The following is a 22,124-nucleotide window of genomic DNA, read 5'->3' as shown; positions in this document are numbered from 1 at the left end:
ATCGACTCGATCACAAAGAAATTCCTTTTAACTGAAACATGTAGGATTATGGCATTAAGAAGAGGAAACAATTAGAGGATTAGGCTTCACCGTGGGGAGCTTTTACCAGTGAAATGAATGTTACTTCACTAGATTAAAAAAAGAAGTCATGTATCCTGGACTTTGTGTATCATTACATAATATGAGAGGAGGGACATTCTGCTCAAGAACATGTCCTTCCATTTGTCCTGTGAGTGTGAATGCTGCATAGCTGAGTTAAAAAATATTTGTTCTTTCACATTTTAGAGAAAATGCTCCTTTTTTAAGCAGTCAGTGGGAAGTACGTATAGTTCAACATGGAATAGTTGATTTGATATTACAATGCATTTATCAAATTTGCACTATGAAGCTTTGAAAGATAGCCCTGGAACAATATGTTCTCAAATACAGTGATGGAAAGTGCATTACTATACGTAAGAACATTTTATGGGAATTTTCAAAAAATAGATTCCTCTTCAAAAAAAAAACACCTAAAAGACAAGATATTGTAAAAGATTTAATCAGGGGTTTGCAATGTTTTTGGCTTTTAACCTTTAAAGTGTCCAGTTGTCTTCCTTACTGTATAGAAGTACTTACAACTAGCTCCACTTCAACCAGCTAAGAAAATACTACTTACACACTGATGCACCAGTAAATACAATCTAATAATGTCATAAGGAATATTTTACAGCAGAACCTTAATGAATGCCTTTATTGTCATTGCACACATTTCATGTTACACTTGCCATAGTAATACAAACAAGATTTTAGTATAGTAGAGTTAAAAAATACACTTAACTACTACTCTCAGTACATTGCTGACATTACTTTTGTACTGTTGCTTTGATAAATTAATAAATTCTTGACTTTTACTTGTAGTGGAGTATTTGTTATGTAATGTTCTGTTCACTACATGAAAGGATCTGAGTTCTTCTTCCACCTCTTATAATAAATATACAAATACTCTGTTTTCAATTTGTAACTTTAATGTGTAATGTTCAGGCTCTTTTCTATAACATTAATATTCCCGAAGAAATGTGAATCGACTTTAGATGTTTATGTCATAAAATACAAAGATTCGTCAAATGATGGGCACTTCTTAAGTCAAGTTACTGGTTATTTCTGTATTGCCTTATCGACCATTTTTTACACAACATTCACTCAACTGCAAGCTTATTCACCAGATGTAAAAACAAACAAAAATGAAAATGAAAAAAGCTTTCTCATACTTTGTTGACATTGTCATTTTCAGAGTATGGCCTCTACAATTAGCCTTCTCCCCGAGAAGCACTTCCTTTGCTCTCTGTGTCGAGACATCTTCACCAGCCCGGTGACCATACCGTGTGGACACAGCTTCTGCTTGTCCTGTCTCAGCCACTACTGGACACGACACCTGTCCAAATACTGCCCGCGCTGCAGGAGACTGTTTAGTGACAGGCCTGACCTCAGCGTCAACCGCATTCTGGCAGAAATCTCAGATAACTACAGGAAGACTCGACCAGAGAAACCACCTGATGAGGAGATGGTACTTCATTGCATTTGTCAGGGATTCAATCACAAGTGATCTGATTATTAATACAACTAGTTTATATGTGTATGTCACTGTTACAGGTTATAGATGTTGAGCAAATGATTCAGGAGAGGCAGCAGAAGGCAGAAAGATTGAAATATGCTCTGGAGCTACAAAAGGTGCGTTTAAAACCTCTACTCTCATTAAAAATCTCTGTTTAACAGAAATGTGCATATAGTTGAATGTTGATACATGATGGCGTCCAATCAGAACTCCTACCTCAGAGAGGTGCGAGAGAGCCAGAAGGTCTTTTCTGCCCTCGTGCACGCTATGGAGAAGAATCACAAAGCCGTGGTTGACGCAATTGAGGGGAGACAGAGAGAGGAGGAGAAGAAGGTAGAAACATTGGTGAAGGAGATCGAACAGGAGATCCAGGAGCTGAGGAAGGAGAACACCGAACCCGACCCCCTTATTCCTGAGAAAAGTGATCAAGATGACGATACGGACCAAGTTATCGCGGTAATCGCCTTCACCTTCTGTAGATGATGCAATGGTATTGGTGACTGGCTTCAATCCGTGAAAACTTTGTTTGTGTCGTGCAGAACAGTGTTCCCACTGTGTGCGCCTCTGGGATGAAGGACTGGTCCAAAGTTACCATAGAAACTGACCCATGTGTTGGGGTCACCAGACGAGCACTGGCAGACATAATGGAGAAGATTAAGGTAGAAGTCAACAGGCTCTCCAAATCTGGTGAGTAATGCAACTTTTGTCTTGTGTATTAAATCATTAAATGAGCATTCTACAGTAAATTCGTTTTTTTTTCTTTTTGGCTCTTCTTTGACAGAACTCAAGAGAATAGAGAAATACATAGGTAAGGCTTTGTCCACACAGAAACAAATATAAAGGGATGTACACACATAAAACATGGACGATTTGACCCGTTCTTGACGTTTTCTCTTCCCTCTTTATTAGTGGATGTCAATCTGAGCGCCAAGACAGCCCACCCCTTCCTCTCCGTCTCAGATGACAGAAAAGAGGTGAGACATACGGACAAGCTTCAAGAGGTACCAGATCACCCCAAGCGGTTCGACCGCGTGGCAAACGTGCTGGCCAAAGAAAGCTTCAGCGGCGGGAGGTGCTACTGGGAGGTGGAGGTCGGGGAGAAGATCGAGTGGAATCTGGGTGTTGTCAGACAGTCCATGAACAGGAAGGGCAAGTTCTCTGTCTGCCCTGCAAATGGTTTCTGGACTTTAAGCCTGAAGGCTGGAGGCCAGTTCATTGCCAACACCTCTCCTGTCACGTCGTTGGCTCTAGAGCAGAGACCCAGGAAGGTGGGCGTGTTTCTGGACTACACTGAGGGCCGCGTGTCCTTCTACTGCGCAGAATCTGGAGTCCACATTCACACCTTCACAGATGCATTCACTGACAGCCTTCATCCGTTCTTCAGTCCCGGTCGCCTGCATGGCGGCAAAAACGATGCTCCCCTAATCATCTCTTCTAGTTTCTGCAGCATCTAAGCATTCATGTTTTTATTTCTATATTTATAATTCTCCAGTGTAACTACAGTTGTTGTGCATGTGATTATCTTTTCAGTATCAATCCAGTGTGTCAAATATATCTATTTAATGCCAAATCCATATGAAAAACTACAATGAACCACACTTTCCCTGTCAGAACAGTGAACAAGAGGTTGAATAAGGACTGACTCACTCGAAAAAGTTCAATGAAAGCCATAAACAGATTGAAAGGGAAAGAGGAGGGTAGCAGAAAAAGAGAAGACTCTCATAAATGAACAAGTGAGTCAAAAGAAGAGAACATGGGTTGCAGAGTTGGATGGACGTGAGGGGCTGCGGGGTTGGGACAGAGGTTGACGAGGAGCAGGGAGGGAGGGCACAGCCAAACAGCAGGGCATTGTGCTCGTACGCCAGGCACTGGGAGACACACTCAAACACATTCACTCATTCACACACTGACACAGTCGTCCACACAAGCGCATGCTTCTGCCCACCGCCACACAGACTTGCGCTGGCATCTCGGAGGGCAGCCCCATCTCCAGTCCAGTCCTGGGTGTCCAAGCCGATCGACCCGCTCTACTTCACTTCACCTGACCTCTGAGACAGAGCCTCCCTTTTTCTCCAGCCTTTCTGGGGACTGAACTGAATCCTCAGGACCGTCTGTCATCCACAACTCCAGGCATTGCAACTGATCAACACAGGCAAAGGACCAGCAACACTAGCCTGTGGACCAAGGGGAGCAGCGAGAGTCCAACATACTTCTTTTGAGGTAAATAGCTATCAATTTCTCAAAATGTCAAAATAAATTAGACTGAAAACGATACATTTATGAGAAATGTGGTGGGTTTGATGGAATATATTGACTGTTCCTAGTTGTTCGTGTATTGTATGTTTGGCTGTATCACAATTTAATACAGTAACAAGTATTTAAATAGTCTCAGTTTTAGAGGCAGGTGTATGGATCACTCGTGCCTCATTTGCGATCATTTCCTGAAAAGTATCCCAATAGACAGAGTCGTTAGTTGTGTCACGTATAAGGCATAGTTTTTGAAAGTGGGGTCTTCAGGGGCCTTTGAGGGACTTCATGAATTTGTGCACAATATTTTGTAAAAGTGGGAGAATGTGGGTCTGTCAGACTGATTATTCTGGTTTCAAGGATTCGTACGATCCATTGTTATCTGCCCACTTACAAAACAGACTGTTACACTTTATTCATATCAAATCAAATATCTCAGATTGTTTTTTATTGGATACATGTTTATCTAAAAGGGGGCCAAAGGCTAAAACTTATCCGTTTGACATTTCCCCATCCATCCATGTCATGGAGCCACCCCTGGACTGATTGTGCAGGGAGGGTTTGATTCACAGAATTGGTGAAATGTGGACACTGAGAGCAGAGATAAATAGATGACATAGGTCCTCCTGGCCCACTCTACAAGCCCTCATGAAAGATGCTTGTGTTCAGAGTCTCCTCATGTTTTTCTGAGATAATCCACTCACCAGGCAAGGCGTAGCTCGACACCCACAGCTGTGTCAAAGACGGCTATTCTCTCTGCTTCTCACTGGAATCCACTAAACATGGGCCTCGCAGCCTGTTTCCAAATATTTATGATAAATATATGCTCCATTAGTCTTTTCATACCTTACTAATATAATGCTCATTGTTCCAAGTGGTAGGAAGTTATAAATATTTATTTTGTAGCACTATTTGTGTGATAAAAAAGTATCAAAAAAATGTTTTTCTTTGTTTTTTTCTGAACTCCAGGATACCTGTCGTTGTCTGACCCAAGCTAAACTCAACACCATCATCACCTGAGGATCCTGCAGTGGAGCACAATATATCCAGTACTGTAGACTGTCACATTCCTTTGTGGGACTATAAGTTGTCCCTCTGCGACAAACAGAGACTGAAATAAAAACAAAGACAAATCCATCTGATTCAAACAACACCTTTCAACATGGCAACCACGGGCATGCAGCTGCTGGGCCTAATCATGTCCCTTGTGGGGTGGGTGGGGGGGTTTGTAGTCTGCATCATCCCCCTGTGGCGGGTCACTGCCTTCATCGGTAACAACATAGTGACGGCTCAGATCATTTGGGAAGGCCTTTGGATGAATTGCATAGTGCAGAGCACGGGTCAAATCCAGTGTAAGGTGTATGATAGCTTGTTGGCTCTGCCCAGTGACATGCAGGCAGCCCGAGGCCTCACCGTGTTCTCCATCCTGATGTGTGGCCTGGCCCTGGCTCTGGGGGTCCTCGGAGTCAAGTGCACTAAATGCATTGGTGTAAACAGCGCCAAGGCCCGAATTGCTCGCATCTCCGGCGCCCTCTTTGCCATCGCAGGGTTCCTCTACCTTGTACCCGTCTGCTGGACTGCCCACTCCATCATCAGGGATTTCTATGATCCACATGTGGCGGCCCCACACAAGCGTGAGCTTGGCCCTGCCCTTTACATCGGCTGGGGGGCATCAGGCCTGCTCCTCATTGGGGGATCTCTGCTCTATGCCGGGTCAAGTCCCCCTGGCCTCCCAGGCTCTCCCACCTTCAGCAGTGGGGAAAGTAGTCCTCGCAGGGCCGCCTCACAAGTCAAAGGCTATGTTTGAGTATCCAAAATGTCTGAATGCCTTCAAGTCCCACAAATGCATCCCAAACGGTGACAAACCTGATTCCTGTCCTTTTGATTTTGCTCCTTGTAATTATTTTATATTTAATGTTTTTCCAGTTAGTTTTTTTCTCTGATAAGCCGCAGGAAGCTGTTTAGCAAAAATTGAACTCATTTTATTATTTCATACCCGATATTGTTCAATAACCTTGTTCTCTGTCTGTCAGTGTAAAACACAATAAAAGTTTTGGTCCTCCAAATTGTCTAGTGAAGCAAATGGTGTGTGTTCACATTTGTATGATAACAGATATAAGATCTAACAACTGCATGTGCTTGAGAGAAGTATTGTAGTAGTTTTAATAAGAAAATCTTTGTTTTGCGCCTTTATGTAAACACTACTATGTGGTTATACTGAGTGGAGAAGAACAATAGAACAATGGGGATGTGTGTACGTTTGCTTGTGGCTCCATATTGTTGAGAAGTGTGTGTGTGTGTGTGTGTGTGTGTGTCTGTGTGTGTGGTCTTCCATCTCCTATCTTCCATCTCCTCTTCCTTGTACCAGGGGCAAAGAAAAACACATCTTTCTTTCATGACATAAAAATCCTGGGATTCTGTCAGTTAACAACAAGTACAGCAAACCAGACTCTCTTAGCAAAAGTGATCTCAAAGTACCTCCTCCTCTTTGTCAAATCACAACGGACCAGCCATCCCATCACCTATCTTGGACATCCAAACCGATATGATTTTATCTAACAAACAGATCAACACAGAATGTGCAAGTTTGTAACACGTGTGTTCCTATCTGTCAGTATTTCTGTCAGAATCTCTGTACTCCTTTAGTTTGAAGTAAATGATCATCCACAGAGAGTTTCAAAACCAAATTCAGTGAATTAAAATCATTACAGACCCTTGAACTTTGGTTACTGTACATGCTGACTCTGAATTTCATTTTCTAAGCTATATATTTTTAAACTAGATTAACTGCATAGAAGGTTCACCGTGGTATTTGCTTTATATTTGCTGTAACAGTAAAATGATTTCTTTCTTATCAGCAGAGGACAGAGCAACACAATGACACTTTATACAGCACCACAATAACAATGGGCACCAGTGTTCCAAGTGCCAGGTAGTGACTCATACATGACCTAAGTAGGCCTATACCAATGCTGGGAGAGTAACGCTGTGAATACAGTAAGGCAGACTGTGCTATTTAACACAACAACAGGGGAAACGTAGAGCTAGACAAGAGCACTATATCAGTATCTAAGCAGCGTATTAAAGAGAATCTTAAATATCAGGCTGGAGAGCAGTGCCTGGCTGTCCTCTCTTGGTGAAAGTTTTTAAGCCTGTTTCACTCCTAAGAACACTGATTAGGTGAGGACAGAAATAAGTGTACTGTATGCACCTGTAGCCATTGCCATCAGTGATGTCACAGAGTGCTGGAGTACACTTGTGCATCACTGCATCACTGGAGGTCGGGAAAAACAAGATTGTCAGAGGTGTTCAGTTACCCTTCAGCTAATTCTAACACGCCTATTTATCTAAAGTTGGGTAGTTTAATTTACTGCTCAACAATTCATCATATTTCATATAATCACAGATTTCTAAAATCTTAATTTTGCATTTTAACTGGTATAACTCACATACTGTAAATGTAGTAGAGTAAAAAGTAGGCAACACTATTTTCTTTTGAAATAGTATCTAACTTCACAACTGTATAGCTACTGCTACTGTAAATGTGCTTCCACCTCTGTCTACATTATTATAACATTAATATTTATATTTAACGTTACACCTAGTTGTTCACTACTTGCGTACACAACAGTCCTGTATATTATGTTCCTTGTCCCTGTGTTGTTATTTGTATTTATGTGTCAGTAAAGAGATGCAAAAAAACCTGTAGTCAAATTCCTTGTATGTGCATACTTTGGCCAATAATGCTGATTCTGTCAAATGTACTTGCCATTGTCTTTGTCAGTCGCTAGAGGGAGAAAAAAAACCGCTCCATGTTGTTGTTTCTACACCGGAAGTGGGAAGTAGGAAGTGCCGTACAGCTGTGCTCCGTGGCTAACAGAGAAGCTAACAGAGAAGCTAACCCTCAGCGGTGAAGATATCCGGGACTCGTTCACCAAACAAGACGCCTCGACAGCTACTTTGAGACTTTGAATCTAAGATGGGAAAGGGTGGCGGTACATTTGAGAGGCTTCTGGGTGAGTTATCAGCACATTCGTGAAGTTCGTAGTTTATTAGCCAACTGTGAGTCAAAGTGCGTTTTTTTTTTCTTCGTCCAGCGTATTGTTTTGACAGACGCTGGGGCTGTGGCTCTCAGGCCAGCTAATTTTAGCCTGCTAACAATCTCGCAGCTATTGTTCTGAGGCCCAGACAGGCTCACTTAAATCCACCAGCCCGATTAAATACATTTACGATCTTATTTGTCCGTTTTTTCCCCTCACAGTCGTATTAACGCCGCGTTACGTTACCCGTGTGTTATCTCGTGCTATTAGCCAGGTTACACTGGTGGTTTCCTTCTTATGTTCATTACCTCACACTCACGATACTATGTTAACGTTAGCTCGTGATTTAACGGTAGTAATAACCTTACTGCACAGCATGAGTCGGCTGTTTTAAGGAAGCAAGCAGCACAACAATGACATTTATGAGATCACCTACTTATGACTTATATTGTTGTCCCAAGTTGTTGTTTTTTAACTCCACAACAGGTTGATTAGCTCCTAAACTAGTCCTCGTTTAGATCCTTTCTATTCAAATACAGCTGGCAAAGGTAACGTAAGGTGGCTAATTAGCTTAGCTTTCACTCGCCCTACCCTGGAAAAAAAACAACTTTGAACTTCTATTAATAATTGGCAGACACAATTTCGTATTAACACACTTCTTCCTTTTATTTCCGTTGATATTGATGTGTAGATTGGTATAACTGACACCCAGCTGATAAACGGCTCTCTGTGCATGTTGTACATTATCTTTGTTTGCTGGGTGGTGCTCTGTGCTGTGCTGTGTTCATTAGAAACACAGGAATTTAGAAACATCTACCATGTAAGCCTTAAGATCAGGTACAAAACCCATCTCAAGGCCCTCATCGTGTCCGTGGATAGTGTATGATAGATGTGCATGTTTCCATCTTACCAAAGATGCATTTGGTTGAATTATTACCACAAACCAATTGCCAAACAGTCGTGCTTTTTTTGGTCTGAGCCCACTGCCAAAATCAAATGTCACAACACTTACAGTGGAATCAGTAATACAACAATATTTTTGGGAATGACCGCAGGCACTCAATGATATTTATATTTGATATATATAGATATATATATATATCTATATATACACACACTTGGTTGCCGTTTTATTTTATATATATTAGAAACTGTCGTTAGTATAACACAATGCAAATCAACATCGTCACAAATGACAGCCTCCAAAATGACCATAAAGCTTATTGAACACCTCTCTAAAACAGTTTAAAGAAACCTGAATACTCTTCATGGAGGAAGGATTTATAGGCATTATATTTATCTAGGTGTAGCTAAGAGTGTAGATAGGGACATTTACCCTACTTTATATTTATATATAGATACAAAAACTAAACGAACATGGTTTCCATGAAGCAAGTCTATAATAGTAATAATACATATGTTATAAAGATTCAACCATCTGTACTAATTGCAGATAAAGCCACCAGTCAGCTGCTGCTGGAGACTGACTGGGAATCCATCTTGCAGATCTGTGATCTCATTCGACAAGGAGACGCACAGTGAGTGATTCTGCCCTCCACACATCATATCATCAGCTGCTGAAGTTGATTATGAGGTTTATTGTTTTTGCTGACTTAATTTATTGCCTTTGAGTTTTCTATTGAGCATTATTTGTGTTTTTCCCTGCAGAGCTAAGTATGCTATCGGGGCCATTAAGAAGAAGCTGAACGACAAAAACCCCCACGTAGCCCTCTATGCTCTTGAGGTAACACGCGTGTTCAGTGGACAATGTGCAGCTTTCATTCTTTCACTTGTTTTTTGTGAGAAAAGCTTCTTTGGTGAAATGTGCGTAACATAGTTGGCGTAGTGAGTGATCATGACGCCTCACCCTTCAGGTCCTGGAGTCGGTGGTGAAGAACTGTGGCCAGACCATCCACGATGAGGTGGCGAGTAAAACAACGATGGAGGAACTGAAGGATTTACTCAAGGTTACCCTTACTTCATCACCCTGTTCTGTTTAATAGTGCGACTCTGTATTGTGTAAACAAGCAGTGGGAAGTTTGGATGCAGTGTTTTGTTCCACAGACCGCGGGATTTGTCTTATCACGTCAGGCAGCCGGCTGCAGAACAGCGTGAGCTAGCAATGCTTGATTGGCTCTTTGCTTCTTCATGTGACTTTAGCTCCTGCAGCCCATGCTGGTTTCCACTTCCTGATGATGTCATAGCCTTGTGACAAGAGTTGTTTTTTTTTTCAGACCAGAACAAGGGACTTCCCACCTCCTGTTCTTGTTACCAAACACCGACGTTGTTTGATTCAGTGTGTGTGTGTGTGTGTGTGTGTGTTTGAAAAAGCTCACTTGTACCAATGTTATTTGACAACAGAAATCTATATACATAAACTCAAGAGGGATTGTCGAGACTTTTTTTATTTCACCGTGTGGTTCTTTTACCACCAAAAACAGACGGAACCAAATGTCAGAAACAAGATCCTGTACCTGATCCAGGCCTGGGCTCACGCCTTCCGCAACGAGCCCAAATACAAGGTGGTCCAAGACACTTATCAGATCATGAAAGTGGAAGGTGAGTGGACACATGCGGTGTTTTTACTTTGTTTTCTTCCCACCGAGCTTTGCTGAAAGGAAGTTTGAGGATCTCTGAAAGAATAATTACCCAGATAAATGTTTCCCAGTCCTGTCGTGGCTACAATTACATTTAAAATAAGCACATTCAGATTTGTGTATTTATGCAATCACAATTCCAGCTAATTACTAATTTGTAATGATTGCTTAGGTTGTCTGTGACCTCAATCCTGTACGAAGCCTCCATGTCCGTAATTTTTCAAGTGAAAATTCCACCGCAAAGGCTGCGTTGCAAGTTCTACATTTCTAAATCCCATGAGGTCTTCTAATGCACTACTAGTATCACACCGTATATTTAACAGGTCTGCTTTTCTTTTCTCACAGGTCATGTGTTCCCCGAGTTCAAGGAGAGTGATGCGATGTTCGCAGCTGAGAGAGTGAGACATTTAGTTTTTCTTGTTTCGCTGACATAGAGTCAGTGATGTTTCTATAGTTTAGTCTGGTGCTGGTCATTGGCGCTGATCTATTTAGAAGAGGAGATGATTGTGCACAAAGCTGCGGTGACCACAGCTGTAGTGATATGTGACGTCTGTCTGCTTGGTGCAGGCCCCTGACTGGGTTGATGCTGAGGAGTGCCACCGGTGCAGAGTCCAGTTTGGAGTTATGACGAGAAAGGTAGGCTGGCCTTTCCTCAAACTAGGGCACTTGGGAGATTTTATGGTTTTCCTCTTTTCCATTTACAGCCGTACGTGTGTGTGTGTGTGTGAGTGGAGTTGATGTTTATGGCGCATGTAAGGAAGTTGACCTCGATTTGTGTTCTTTGCTCCTCCAGCACCATTGTCGAGCCTGCGGCCAGATTTTCTGCGGCAAGTGTTCGTCTAAGTACTCCACCATCCCAAAGTTTGGCATAGAGAAGGAAGTGCGTGTGTGTGAGCCCTGCTTTGAGCTGCTTAACAAGTGAGTCCCCACATCTCTCAGAGTGTGAAGTATGGATGGTGGCTCTGAACAGTGTCTCTCTACCTAAAGAGCTCTTCTTCATTAGCTGCAGTATGACACTGGCACTGTATATTATTTTGTTGCTCCAGTTATGCTGTATATACTTTGGTTGCTGAGCCTGAGTATGCACTGGTTTTGGATTATATTTTGTACCTGATCACTGTCAGGCTTGATAGCTTCTTGGTTTAGTGTCAAATATTTACAAAGATTAAATCCACTGTCTTCTTTGCTTGCCCTTGTCCATGCGTGGAATTTTATTTTGTGTGGAAACTTTTCTTTATTCTTTCACAAGCTCCCCCAAGGAGTGGATTATTTTTAGCCCAGTTTGTTTGTTAGCCATTTATAATGCATTCTATCACAATTTAGAATTTGCTGATTTGTTATTTAACACTTAGATGAAACCTGGAAAAATCTAATTTGATATGCCATAAACTCTAACTGTTTGTATGACAAAAACACCTTTAATTTAAGAACACATTGTGCACTTTCAATGGTCTATGTATAGACCAACTTTAAGCAATGCTGCAAAATAAACCTGTGAAACCTTCGGACTATAGAGCTTAACATTGTGTGTGTTTTCTTCTTAGTGTCTCCGGCAGAATGCTCTCCTCTAACTGACGATGTTTTTTTATTCCTCCCCGATCCTCTTTTCTTTTCCAGCCACCCCTCCCTCTCTCCTCCACTCAGGAAAGCTGAAGGGAAAGCCCCCACCCCAGGCCCCGCAGAGCTGCCTCCCGAGTACCTGACCAGCCCGCTGTCTCAACAATCCCAGGTAGAAGTAAAAAATGAGATGGCTTAGTCGATGGTGTAACCGGTTATAGTTGAAATGCATTTTGTTGAGGATAGGAAGTGGATATCAAAGGACTCCCCCATAGGAAAACAGATCCCCATGGCTTCATCAGGCTCTGTATAAGAATATTTTTTTCACTCATCCAAATATTGTATATTATTCGTATATATATTGTAGTTTGTGGGCTGTTTCTGGATCCTACAATTGCTCCGCTCTCTCACTAGGTGCCTCCCAAGAAAGACGAGGCAGCCCTGCAGGAGGAAGAGGAGCTGCAGCTGGCCATTGCCCTTTCCCAAAGCGAGGCCGAGGAGAAGGAGCGCATGGTGGGTTGCACAGCTGATATTTTTGCTTTGTATTTTGACTCTAAGGAGACAGTGATGCATGCCTGTATGTATTCTTACAGAGGCATAAGAACTCCTACTCAATGTATCCCAAAGCTGATCCCACTCCAGTGACTTCCTCCGCTCCACCAGTCAACTCGCTCTACACCTCCCCTGTGGTGAGACCTCTTCTCAGGCTGCCTTTCTCTCTCTGGCAAAATGAATTATTTACTCTACAAGTTCTGGAAATATATTTTTGTCACTGACCAATGTGAACTATACGCTCTCTTCAGAACTCCTCTGCTCCATCAGCTGAAGATGTAGACCCTGAGGTACATGTCGCATCCTTCTCTTCTTCAATACCTGCATTATAATACACGAGTGGGAATTTTACTTCTTGCTTGTAGTGCTGATGGTAATGTGTCACATTATTCCAGCTGGCTCGCTACCTGAACAGAACGTACTGGGAGAAGAAGCAGGAAGAGGCTCGCAAGAGTCCCACCCCCTCAGCTCCGGCCCCCATGCCATTGGCTGAGCCGCTTCCACCACCACCACCACCACCACCACCACCAATCAGTCAGCCAGTAGAAAGTCATGTCCCTGTCCAGCCGGTCAGCATTGTGGAGGTATGTTGACGCTCTGTGCTGAGAGCCCATGTTGGTTGTTTTATGTCTAGAAAAACCACAAAATGACTTTCTGTGTTTTGCTTCCCTCTCGTCTCCGTCCTTCAGCAGCAGTACCAGAACGGCGAGTCGGAGGAGAACCACGAGCAGTTTCTGAAGGCTCTGCAGAACTCCGTCACCACCTTCCTCAACCGCATGAAGAGCAACCACATGCGCGGGCGAAGCATCACCAACGACAGCGCTGTGCTCTCACTCTTCCAGTCCATTAACAACATGCACCCGCAGCTGTTGGACATCCTCAACCAGCTAGATGAGAAGCGATGTGAGTGTTAGCATGAGTATGAGTGTGTGTGTGTACCGATGCATTTCCGAGTGTCCCAGTCCCTGAACTATCGTGTCACGTATGCCGTCCGCAGTGTACTATGAGGGGCTGCAGGACAAGTTGGCTCAGGTGCGTGACGCTCGGGCCGCCCTCAACGCACTCCGGGACGAACACAGAGAGAAGCTGCGTCATGCCACAGAGGAAGCGGAGCGACAGAGGCACATCCAGCTGGCGCAGAAACTGGAGATCATGAGGCAGAAGAAACAGGTGAGGAAATAAGGCTCTCCACGGAAAAATGCACGTGTTGATTAACTATTCACTACCATGCTCACAAGTGTTTTTGTCTTTGACCTGCAGGAGTACCTGGAGATGCAGAGACAGTTGGCCATCCAGCGTCTCCAGGAGCAGGAGAAGGAGAGGCAGATGCGTCTGGAGCAGCAGAAGCACACGATCCAGATGAGAGCCCAAATGCCTGCTTTCTCTCTGCCCTACGCTCAGGTACGCACTGCATTTAGGATTAGCAAAGGTGATTAAGAGGGTATCTCCCACTGCAACACGTGGTTTAGACACCATGTTTACCTCTTCGTAACTCTTTGGGATTAAATGTCTAATATATATGTGCTGTTACGCAGATGCAATCTTTGCCCCCCAATGTGGCGGGAGGGGTGGTGTACCAGCCTGGTGCTCCACCCAGCTACCCGGGTACCTTCAGCCCTGCTGGTTCTGTGGAGGGTTCACCTATGCACAACATCTACATGAACCAGCCTGGGCAGACTGCCCCACCACAGTACCAGGCCATGCCCAATGCTGCCCCAGGTGAGAAGGTGTACTTTAGATAGCTTGACAACTAGAAAACCATGAATACCATGTTTTTCAGTGTATTCCAGTGTGCTGCTGTGTGTGTGACTGTCCTCTCTTCCTCCAGATCCCAACATGGTAAATGCATACATGTACCAGGCTGCAGGCACTAACGGGCAGCCTGCTCCTCCTCCTGGTCAGGCTCCGCCCACAACTAGTCCACCCTACTCCAACTATCAGCCCACACCCACACAGGGCTACCAGGTCTGATTGATTCTCTTTTCACGATTTAAAAAAAACTACAGCCAAAAAATATTCAAAGAGAAATAATTAGGCCACTCAATGTTGTCCTTGTTCTGTGCAGAATGTGGTCTCTCAGGCCCAGAGTATGCCCCAGCCTGCCCCAACCAACGGTATGGGTTACATGGGCTACCAGCCATACCCCATGCAGAACATGATTTCAGCATTGCCAGGACAGGACCCCAATATGCCCCCACAACAGCAGTACATGCCAGGCCAGCCGCCCATGTACCAACAGGTCAGCCGCTTTTTACTTCTTCCTTCTACGTTAATGATTTATTCTTGATTTTTACATTTTAAAGTTAATTCAATCCTCCCTAATTCTCTTATTTTAACCGTCACCATTTATCTTGCTAGGTGGCTCCCCCTGGTGGCCCACAGCAGCAGCAGCAGCAGGTCCCTCAGGCTGTGCCCGGCAGTGCAGAGGCACAGCTCATCTCCTTCGATTGAAAGCCTGCATGCTGCAGAGTCTGACACACTACACCCTCTCTCCTCCTCCACTTTCCGGACTCTCCGCTCTCTGGAAACACACCTCTTCCACCTTGCTGTGATGTTGTGGCAATGTAAGATATTGTGATGATGTTGCAGAACTGTCGCCCTCCTTGCCTCTCCCCCACTAATGCAGGGTGAAGCTGCAAGAGATGGCACCATAACTGTTTCACCCTCTTCCTCCCTCTTTCCAGCTGATATGTATGTAGTGTTTCCTTATTAAATGAATAACTGAAGGTCAGAAATAGTCAGTGGTATTAAAGTAAGAAAAAGAATAAGAAAATATGATCATAATTTAGGACAAAAAAGACAAGACATAACCATCCTTTGTCTCATATTTTTCTAAAGCAAAATCCGCATGTTAAAGTTTCATTATTTTCTGAAATGGAAGTGAATTCGACGTATCCTGTCAGTTTGGGCTGTGATTGAGAGACATCTTTGCGTGCTGTTTAAGAGATTGTGGGCGTGAGGATGAAGGGTGAAGCACAGTGAAGAGGCCTGAAATATGTGGCACTAACTCAAACCTCCATCGTGTTCACAGCTTGCCACTGCAGCTGTGGGTTCCATCTTGTTTTGGCATTCATTTGTTGTGCACTGCTTGGATTAACAAAGGTCTTTATGTCATTTCTTAAATAATGAAACTTATTTCAGGGATTGGACATTGTGGGAGGAGTGTTATAAAATTAGCTGGGTGGTTGTTTAATCCTCAATAAATACACTTTCATAATAATTTAAATAATTTAAATGACACAGCTAGTGACCATAGACAAAGTAAAGCTGTACAGTAGCTCTAGCAGCCTGCTTCTCTTTATTAAAATGATTTGTGTTGCAGATAAAAGCACTGCCACATGATAAAACTGAAAGAAACACAGTACGTGAACCTATTATTAACTGAAAATGACCCCCAGGCACCCCATCGCGTCTGCATTCGGTTACTGTCACAGGTGAGGACATCTACGTAATAAATAAAGGTGGGAGCTCGTTTCTAAAGTGTACTTTGCTCTCCAGAAATGTGGAAATGCTTGCAGAGCAAACATTATGTGCCGCATGTATGTATCACGCACCCAATCGGTGATTTCTGTAACCCTTCAGTTGCCATCTGTGAACTTCTTTATTCCATCATACTGATCTGTCTGACTTTAAAAGTAATTTTAAAATTATATTTAATAAATATCTGGTTCTTATTGTCAACTTGCTTTCACTTGGATTTTTTTTTTTGTGTGTATAATTTAAGGATTGAAAAAGAAAGAGGTGTGACAACTTTTATTCATGTAAATACAGTGTTCCATGTCACATTCATTCATGTTTCAATAAGAAGGGTAAAGGACATAACACGACATGGATGAGTGATATGATGAGACGTACTTTAACATAGTTTCGTGCATAAGTATACGAATTGTGCACTTTGGCTTCTTCATAGTTTTCTGAAGATGAGGCATTTGTAGTATTCTTCCATCTCGATCTGGAAATGAAAAACGATACGGGTGTGAAAGCTGTCATGAAGTTATTCCCAGGTATTGTTACCCGGTGCTGAAGTATGTGACTCACCATCCTCTCCATGCGCATCCCGTTCCCGTAGGCCAGCTGTCTCAACACATCGATGTCTGGAAGACCCCACTCTGGATTCCTGTGTAAAAAAGCATTACAAATATCAGTTGGACGCGTATTGTTGCCATGTTGCATTCGGGGAAATAAACGGCCACTCACATTTGTCGTAGCTCTGCATCCAGGTGTTCGTTACAACTCGGTGTGATGGTGCCATTGATGGCATACACCTGGAACATGTTTAAGATTTGGAAATGTGTCAACTTTTGCACTTCACACTCTCATGATGACATCATAGTATTTTGAGTGCATAGAAACTTTCTGACTTCTGGTACGAACCGCATATGTTATCAAAAGGCCATTTTGTCTGAGGGTCTGACCGGCTCCAGTGAAGACACCCTAGGGAAATTATTTAAAAAAATGTTTATGAAACAGGTTCTGGCACAGCCTTCACAAAATATTATCAATTATTTAGCTCATACTCTTGTTTTAAAAAAAATAGATGAGCAGGCCTACCTGTGCTGTTTGAAATGAGCTGTATTGCAGTAAGTTAATGGCAATAATAACGTCACAGGAGTTGCGAGAAAGGCCGGCCCATTTCTCCCACGGTTCGCTGGCATCCAGGTGGACAGGCTGCAGCACATTCTTTGCATGGGTTGCAGCAATGTATTCCTTAATACTGTAGGTGAGTATGCAGACTTAATCTTACATGTGTATTTCAATATGAAATACATGAATCACTTGCTACTATTTCATATCTATATAACTGAAAAATGCAAAACCACAAAGCTTACTGTCACACACAAATAGCCAGCATAACTATCGGAAGCCTTTTCCTGTAAGACACAAACCTGTCCCGAGACTCTTCTTTGATGTCTGATGGCTGCCAGGTAACAAAGGGCATCTTCTGGGCAAAGCGTATGACATGCTGCCCTGTTCCAGAGCCCAGCTCTAAGGCGAACAGCTGCCTGTGGAACTGGTGCTCCAGCACTTCTTCAAGCACTAAACACAGATCCTCCCAGTTCCTCTCTGCCAGTGGAGACAACAGCATGGTCTGGAGGATAAAAGCAGAGGGACATGTTACCCTATCATCTTGTATGCCAGTCTATGCGTTGATGTTCTGTCTCAGAGGATTCCTCTTACCTTAACTTGTGCTGGTTGACAGAAACTAGCTGGCAAATGGCATATTGGTGGATGACTGTAACAGCAGATGGGTGCAGAGATTACCTGGTTAAGAGGATTCCCTCTGTGCTCCTCCCCAGTGTTCAGCACAGTACAGGTATGACACACAAACAAACAGAGGGACCAAGATCAATCCATACCATAAGTTTGTCTCTGAATAGCAATGCCAACCAACAAGACAACCATCGTCATACTGTGTGGGATCATATTGCATGGTGGTGTATTGTACCTGAGTATGTTTACAACCGTGAGTGTTTACTGTCACCTGGTGGTCATAGTGAAAAACTGCAACAATATAATATTAAATTATTATGTTGGTTTATATTTATATAAACCAACATATATTATTATTATTATTATTATATATTTGATTTTATAATAATTTAATATTATTATATATTATATGTCTGGTACAACAGTATGCGATGTATCAATGCAGGTACTGTTAACATTAGTTAGTAGTATTATCTATGAAAACACGTATTGATACCTTACACTTTTTTATAATATAATCTGTATTAAATATCAGTGGCATGCACGGATATTTATTTATACTTTTCCCACGTCCCTTATGGGTTCCCGTAGATTTTCCTCCAGTTCACGCAATGCCTTGTGGGTAGGTCAGCAGCAGACAGGACTGAGAGGACGCCATGTGCTTGTGAGGCAGAGCGAGTAAAAAGGGGACCCGGCTGTGACAGACTTGGCTTGTTGTATTTTTAAGGCACACCGGGTGAAACGGCTCCCGTTAACGCTAAGCATGTACTGCACCAGACGCTGCCTCCGGACCGCGCTGCGGGTTGCAGCGACCTCACACCGGTACGTAACGTCAGCCCAACAGGCATCGGTCAGTCACGTCAATGGAGGCAACGGTTCACGGGTACATCACGATCTGACTGCCTGCATCTTCAAGGGCAGACAGTCGGTGACTGCTGCCGGTTATTCCGGTTGTAAAACATGCCTCTGTTGCTCGTGCGAGCACAGAAGCTGTATTTAGTCTGCAGTCATGTGACGTTTATGTGAAGTATGTTAGCTAACGTTAGCTTTAGCCAGCAGGAACGTTAGCTGAACGCTTGCAGGCTTTAACTGCGGAACCATGACATAAAATCTGCATTTAATCATATTAAAACACGTTGTCCTCTCCATTAGTTTCGTGGTAAACATGTAAAACTACCATCTGTGTGACATGTTCCTCCATGAAGCGGCGAACATCACCAAGGTCACACTCGTGTGACTGGGAATTCATTCAACTAACTGCACGCTGCATCTGTTCAACTGGCTCGTTGCACTGGTCATTTACAATAACTTGAGGTTATTTGTTCAGGAACCAACCGGGTTCAACTGTAAGCCCCCAGATCTGTTGGTACTGATGCCAGGCCAGCACAGCTTTGGTTCTCATCTTGGTGTATATGTAACCTCCCCAACAAAGAGTCATAGGATATATCTGAGGGATCACAAGCATGTTTTGACTGACCATCGATCAGTTATCAAAGTAGTGGCTCGGTTGGTCAAGTAATCAATAAATTGACATATTGTTTTAGTTGTTCTTATAAATTAATGAATTATTTTTACCTCTTCAACACCCTAAAAAGAATAATCATTTGAACTGGTCTCAGATAAGTGCACTCATGTAGACCCAATTGTTTTTAATAGGGGTCACAAACGTTCATGATGTGCCAGCTGATCACAGGTAGACCGACGTGAATACATCATGATCCAGTAACTTAAGCCACATTGTGAACAACTGATCAGTGGTACATTGTGAATGCATCCATTGAATACATGTTGCAGAATGAGAAACACTGCCTAAACATTCAGTGTGCTGATGCCAGACACGGATTGGAAGTCTGGACCATACGCTGACTGTAAACCTCATATATTTTTGTAAGGCGGAGCACTTTTTTGGGAAATGGTAGTTTCGGTTTCTGCATCGACAAAGTCTTCTGATGACGGATGCACATCTGGATAGGCTGCGTCTTGAGCTCTGAGGACCTCAGTTAATCCATCTTCTCATTTTCCAGGCAACAGCTTCAGCGGCAAACACCAGCCTTGTGTGCGCTCAGACTTCTGAAGACCAGCCCAGCCAACCACTCAGACGCCATCGCCACCCCTTCTCTCGATGGAGCAGCCAAACTGTATTCCGCCAAAATCCAACAGCTCGTCGGTGATATAGCCAGCCTCACTTTATTAGAGGTGTCGGACCTCAACGAGCTCCTCAAGGTTTGTGTGAAAAGTCCCTGAATCTGAACCGCAGTACGTCTCGTCAGACCGCTGTGGCGCATCTTGAGTGATGATCTGGTTTTTTTTTTTGTTGCAGAAAACTCTGAACATTCAGGATGTTGGAATGATGCCGATGGGGGCGATGGCGTCGGCTGTACCTGCTGCTGTAAGTACAGAAAGTAGACACGTTGCAATATAACTTCATCTGCTACACCACAACTTAAAAATATATTTTTGAGTTGAATCAACACTTCTCTGCCACAGGATATTCATGTTTTTATTTACTCGTTTCTTATCGTTTTCCGTGCTCAAATTTAATTTCCCTTTTTTTCTCTGTGTGAAACTAGGCCGCAGAAGAGGACGAAGTACCAGTCAAGAAGGAGCAGACTCACTTCATTGTAAAGTTGACAGAATTAAAGGCAGCTGAAAAAGTAAAACTTATAAAGGAAGTGAAGAACTGCATCCAAGGCCTGAATCTGGTGCAGGTAGGTCTCATCATTAGTGCTTAGTCCTTGGTATTGAGTCATCTAAATGTACCCGTAGCCAACGCTAAGGAATACTGTCTGCTGATTGACAGCAGGTGGCAGTAACGTGCCAATAAATGCACATTGTAGAGGATGGCTGCATGTTAGAGAACATGACTCATCAATGCAGATTTTAAATATTCTAGGAAACTGAAGCATTTAACACGTTTGCTCCACCTCAAGAGTACACAGTGTGTTAAGTTGAGAAACTTTGTTTACAAGGAAACTCCACAGGGTGTCCTTAATATTCTTTTAGACTATACTTGTATTTTCCCAGATAATACAGCTTTGTAGTTCCAAAAGTAGAGCCACAATAATATGTGACAACAGGGAAGGTCTGTATAAAGATTTTCTTTATTTCTTATGGTGTCTGGTGTAATATCTGTAATATCTATGGAAGTGTCATTGTTAATCTGATAAAGCAGGAATATTTTGACATCCTCTCTTTCAACACCACAATCGGACTTTCTAATATTGGTCCCTTTTTAGAAATGTATATTATTGGTTTCTGCAACGTGTTGCATGTTGGCTCAGGACAGTATCGTAGTTCCTGTTTTCACAGATTGGGTAACACGGCACACTAAATCTTCTTTTCTCTGTCTTTCCTAAACCAGGCTAAGAAACTAGTGGAGTCTCTTCCTCAGGAAATCCGAGCCAATGTATCCAAAGAAGAGGCAGAGAAACTGAAAGCATCCCTGGAGGCAGCAGGCGGCACCGTCGTGTTGGAGTAGATCTACGTCCCCACCTCCACCGTTTTGCTGCTCATGCACTTCATTCTTCATTCTGCTATTTCCTTTTTTTTTTTTTTAAACATGACAAAGAAGAGCATCCTGGGAAACAAAGAAATGCCTTCTGACATTAATACTGTCTCTTAACGGCATCAGATGGGGCAGTACAACTCGGACTGAACTTTCCAGGCACACAGCCTGCACGAATGGCCGCCCAGATGTTTGCGTTTGTTTTTGTCTGCTCGTGGGTCGTTCTGATACTTGTGAAGCAAACAAGCTACAGAAATACTGGCCTGGCTGACCAGTATGGCAGTTGGTGAATTTTTTTCTGTGTGTATGTTTAACTTTTTACAGAAAAAAGGATTATGCAGTAGGGACACGGTTACCATTGAATACCAGATACTGTATCCAGTTCAGGATGGCAGGGCTGAGTCCTTATTACTTATAGAATTGTTAATAATGTGATTAAAGTTGAAATATCCATAAATATTTGCAACATGTTGTGTGTGATTTAATGCAAACTATTGGATATAAAAACTTAATGATGACAATGAAACTGTGTGTTCTGTTAAATGTATCATGATGCTCAGACTGAAAAGTTCACTGACTGTAAAGAATGGAAGTGAATATTTTGGACAGTAGAGGGCATCCTGCCCTCTGGTTTTTGACCACTAGCCTGTATATAAGGTTTAAATTCACCCAAATCTGTTCCTGTCTGGGATGATGGGAAACCAGTTTCTAGTTGTTACTAGACAGGTTTATAATATAAAGGCAATCTGCATTTCAATGTGTGGACATAAGTCATTGGGAGTGAGGTGTTTCAGGTGCCGTGCTCGATGAGTGATCACGAGGCG

At 42.9% G+C, this 22,124-nt stretch overlaps 5 protein-coding genes across 8 annotated transcripts; 4 read left to right on the top strand and 1 right to left on the bottom strand.

Moving 5' to 3' along the window:
* The first annotated feature begins 1,273 nt into the window (after positions 1 to 1,273).
* Positions 1,274 to 3,045, top strand: btr02 (bloodthirsty-related gene family, member 2). The gene is made up of 7 exons (XM_076080125.1): positions 1,274 to 1,543; positions 1,630 to 1,707; positions 1,799 to 2,012; positions 2,071 to 2,104; positions 2,136 to 2,278; positions 2,373 to 2,399; positions 2,501 to 3,045. Exons 1-7 carry the CDS (start codon positions 1,274 to 1,276, stop codon positions 3,043 to 3,045), a joined length of 1,311 nt encoding a protein of 436 aa, XP_075936240.1.
* A 1,766-nt stretch (positions 3,046 to 4,811) lies between these two features.
* cldnk (claudin k) lies at positions 4,812 to 5,819 on the top strand. Its single transcript, XM_076085857.1, has one exon. The coding sequence runs from the start codon at positions 5,001 to 5,003 to the stop codon at positions 5,643 to 5,645; it is 645 nt and encodes a 214-aa protein (XP_075941972.1). The 5' UTR covers positions 4,812 to 5,000; the 3' UTR covers positions 5,646 to 5,819.
* Positions 5,820 to 7,687: 1,868 nt separating this feature from the next.
* Positions 7,688 to 16,265, top strand: hgs (hepatocyte growth factor-regulated tyrosine kinase substrate). Of its 4 annotated transcripts, none has more exons than XM_076085848.1 (20): positions 7,688 to 7,854; positions 9,332 to 9,416; positions 9,547 to 9,622; positions 9,753 to 9,845; positions 10,320 to 10,437; positions 10,821 to 10,873; positions 11,043 to 11,111; positions 11,269 to 11,393; positions 12,093 to 12,204; positions 12,447 to 12,545; positions 12,626 to 12,721; positions 12,836 to 12,874; positions 12,980 to 13,168; positions 13,277 to 13,487; positions 13,582 to 13,754; positions 13,845 to 13,985; positions 14,120 to 14,303; positions 14,413 to 14,549; positions 14,650 to 14,823; positions 14,943 to 16,265. In XM_076085848.1, exons 1-20 carry the CDS (start codon positions 7,818 to 7,820, stop codon positions 15,033 to 15,035), a joined length of 2,304 nt encoding a protein of 767 aa, XP_075941963.1. In that variant the 5' UTR covers positions 7,688 to 7,817; the 3' UTR covers positions 15,036 to 16,265. The 4 variants fall into 4 exon arrangements, with proteins under 4 accessions (XP_075941963.1, XP_075941961.1, XP_075941962.1 ...); XM_076085846.1 differs by having other exon boundaries at positions 12,093 to 12,210; XM_076085847.1 differs by having other exon boundaries at positions 7,689 to 7,854; positions 13,274 to 13,487.
* Positions 16,266 to 16,281: 16 nt separating this feature from the next.
* LOC142944752 (methyltransferase-like 26 B) lies at positions 16,282 to 17,670 on the bottom strand. Its single transcript, XM_076085855.1, has 6 exons — positions 17,471 to 17,670; positions 17,136 to 17,298; positions 16,959 to 17,018; positions 16,782 to 16,849; positions 16,623 to 16,701; positions 16,282 to 16,536 (listed from the first exon to the last, which is right to left on the bottom strand). Exons 1-6 carry the CDS (start codon positions 17,668 to 17,670, stop codon positions 16,489 to 16,491), a joined length of 618 nt encoding a protein of 205 aa, XP_075941970.1. The 3' UTR covers positions 16,282 to 16,488.
* Positions 17,671 to 18,428: 758 nt separating this feature from the next.
* mrpl12 (mitochondrial ribosomal protein L12) lies at positions 18,429 to 21,826 on the top strand. Its single transcript, XM_076085844.1, has 5 exons — positions 18,429 to 18,617; positions 19,820 to 20,018; positions 20,116 to 20,184; positions 20,366 to 20,503; positions 21,157 to 21,826. Exons 1-5 carry the CDS (start codon positions 18,559 to 18,561, stop codon positions 21,271 to 21,273), a joined length of 582 nt encoding a protein of 193 aa, XP_075941959.1. The 5' UTR covers positions 18,429 to 18,558; the 3' UTR covers positions 21,274 to 21,826.
* Positions 21,827 to 22,124: the final 298 nt, after the last annotated feature.

The sequence above is a fragment of the Anarhichas minor genome, unplaced genomic scaffold (genome assembly GCF_050575085.1).
Source record: "Anarhichas minor isolate MPS153535 unplaced genomic scaffold, ASM5057508v1 ptg000007l, whole genome shotgun sequence".
In the NCBI taxonomy this organism is placed as follows: Eukaryota; Metazoa; Chordata; class Actinopteri; order Perciformes; family Anarhichadidae; genus Anarhichas; species Anarhichas minor.
This window is presented reverse-complemented; position numbering and strand designations above follow the sequence as displayed.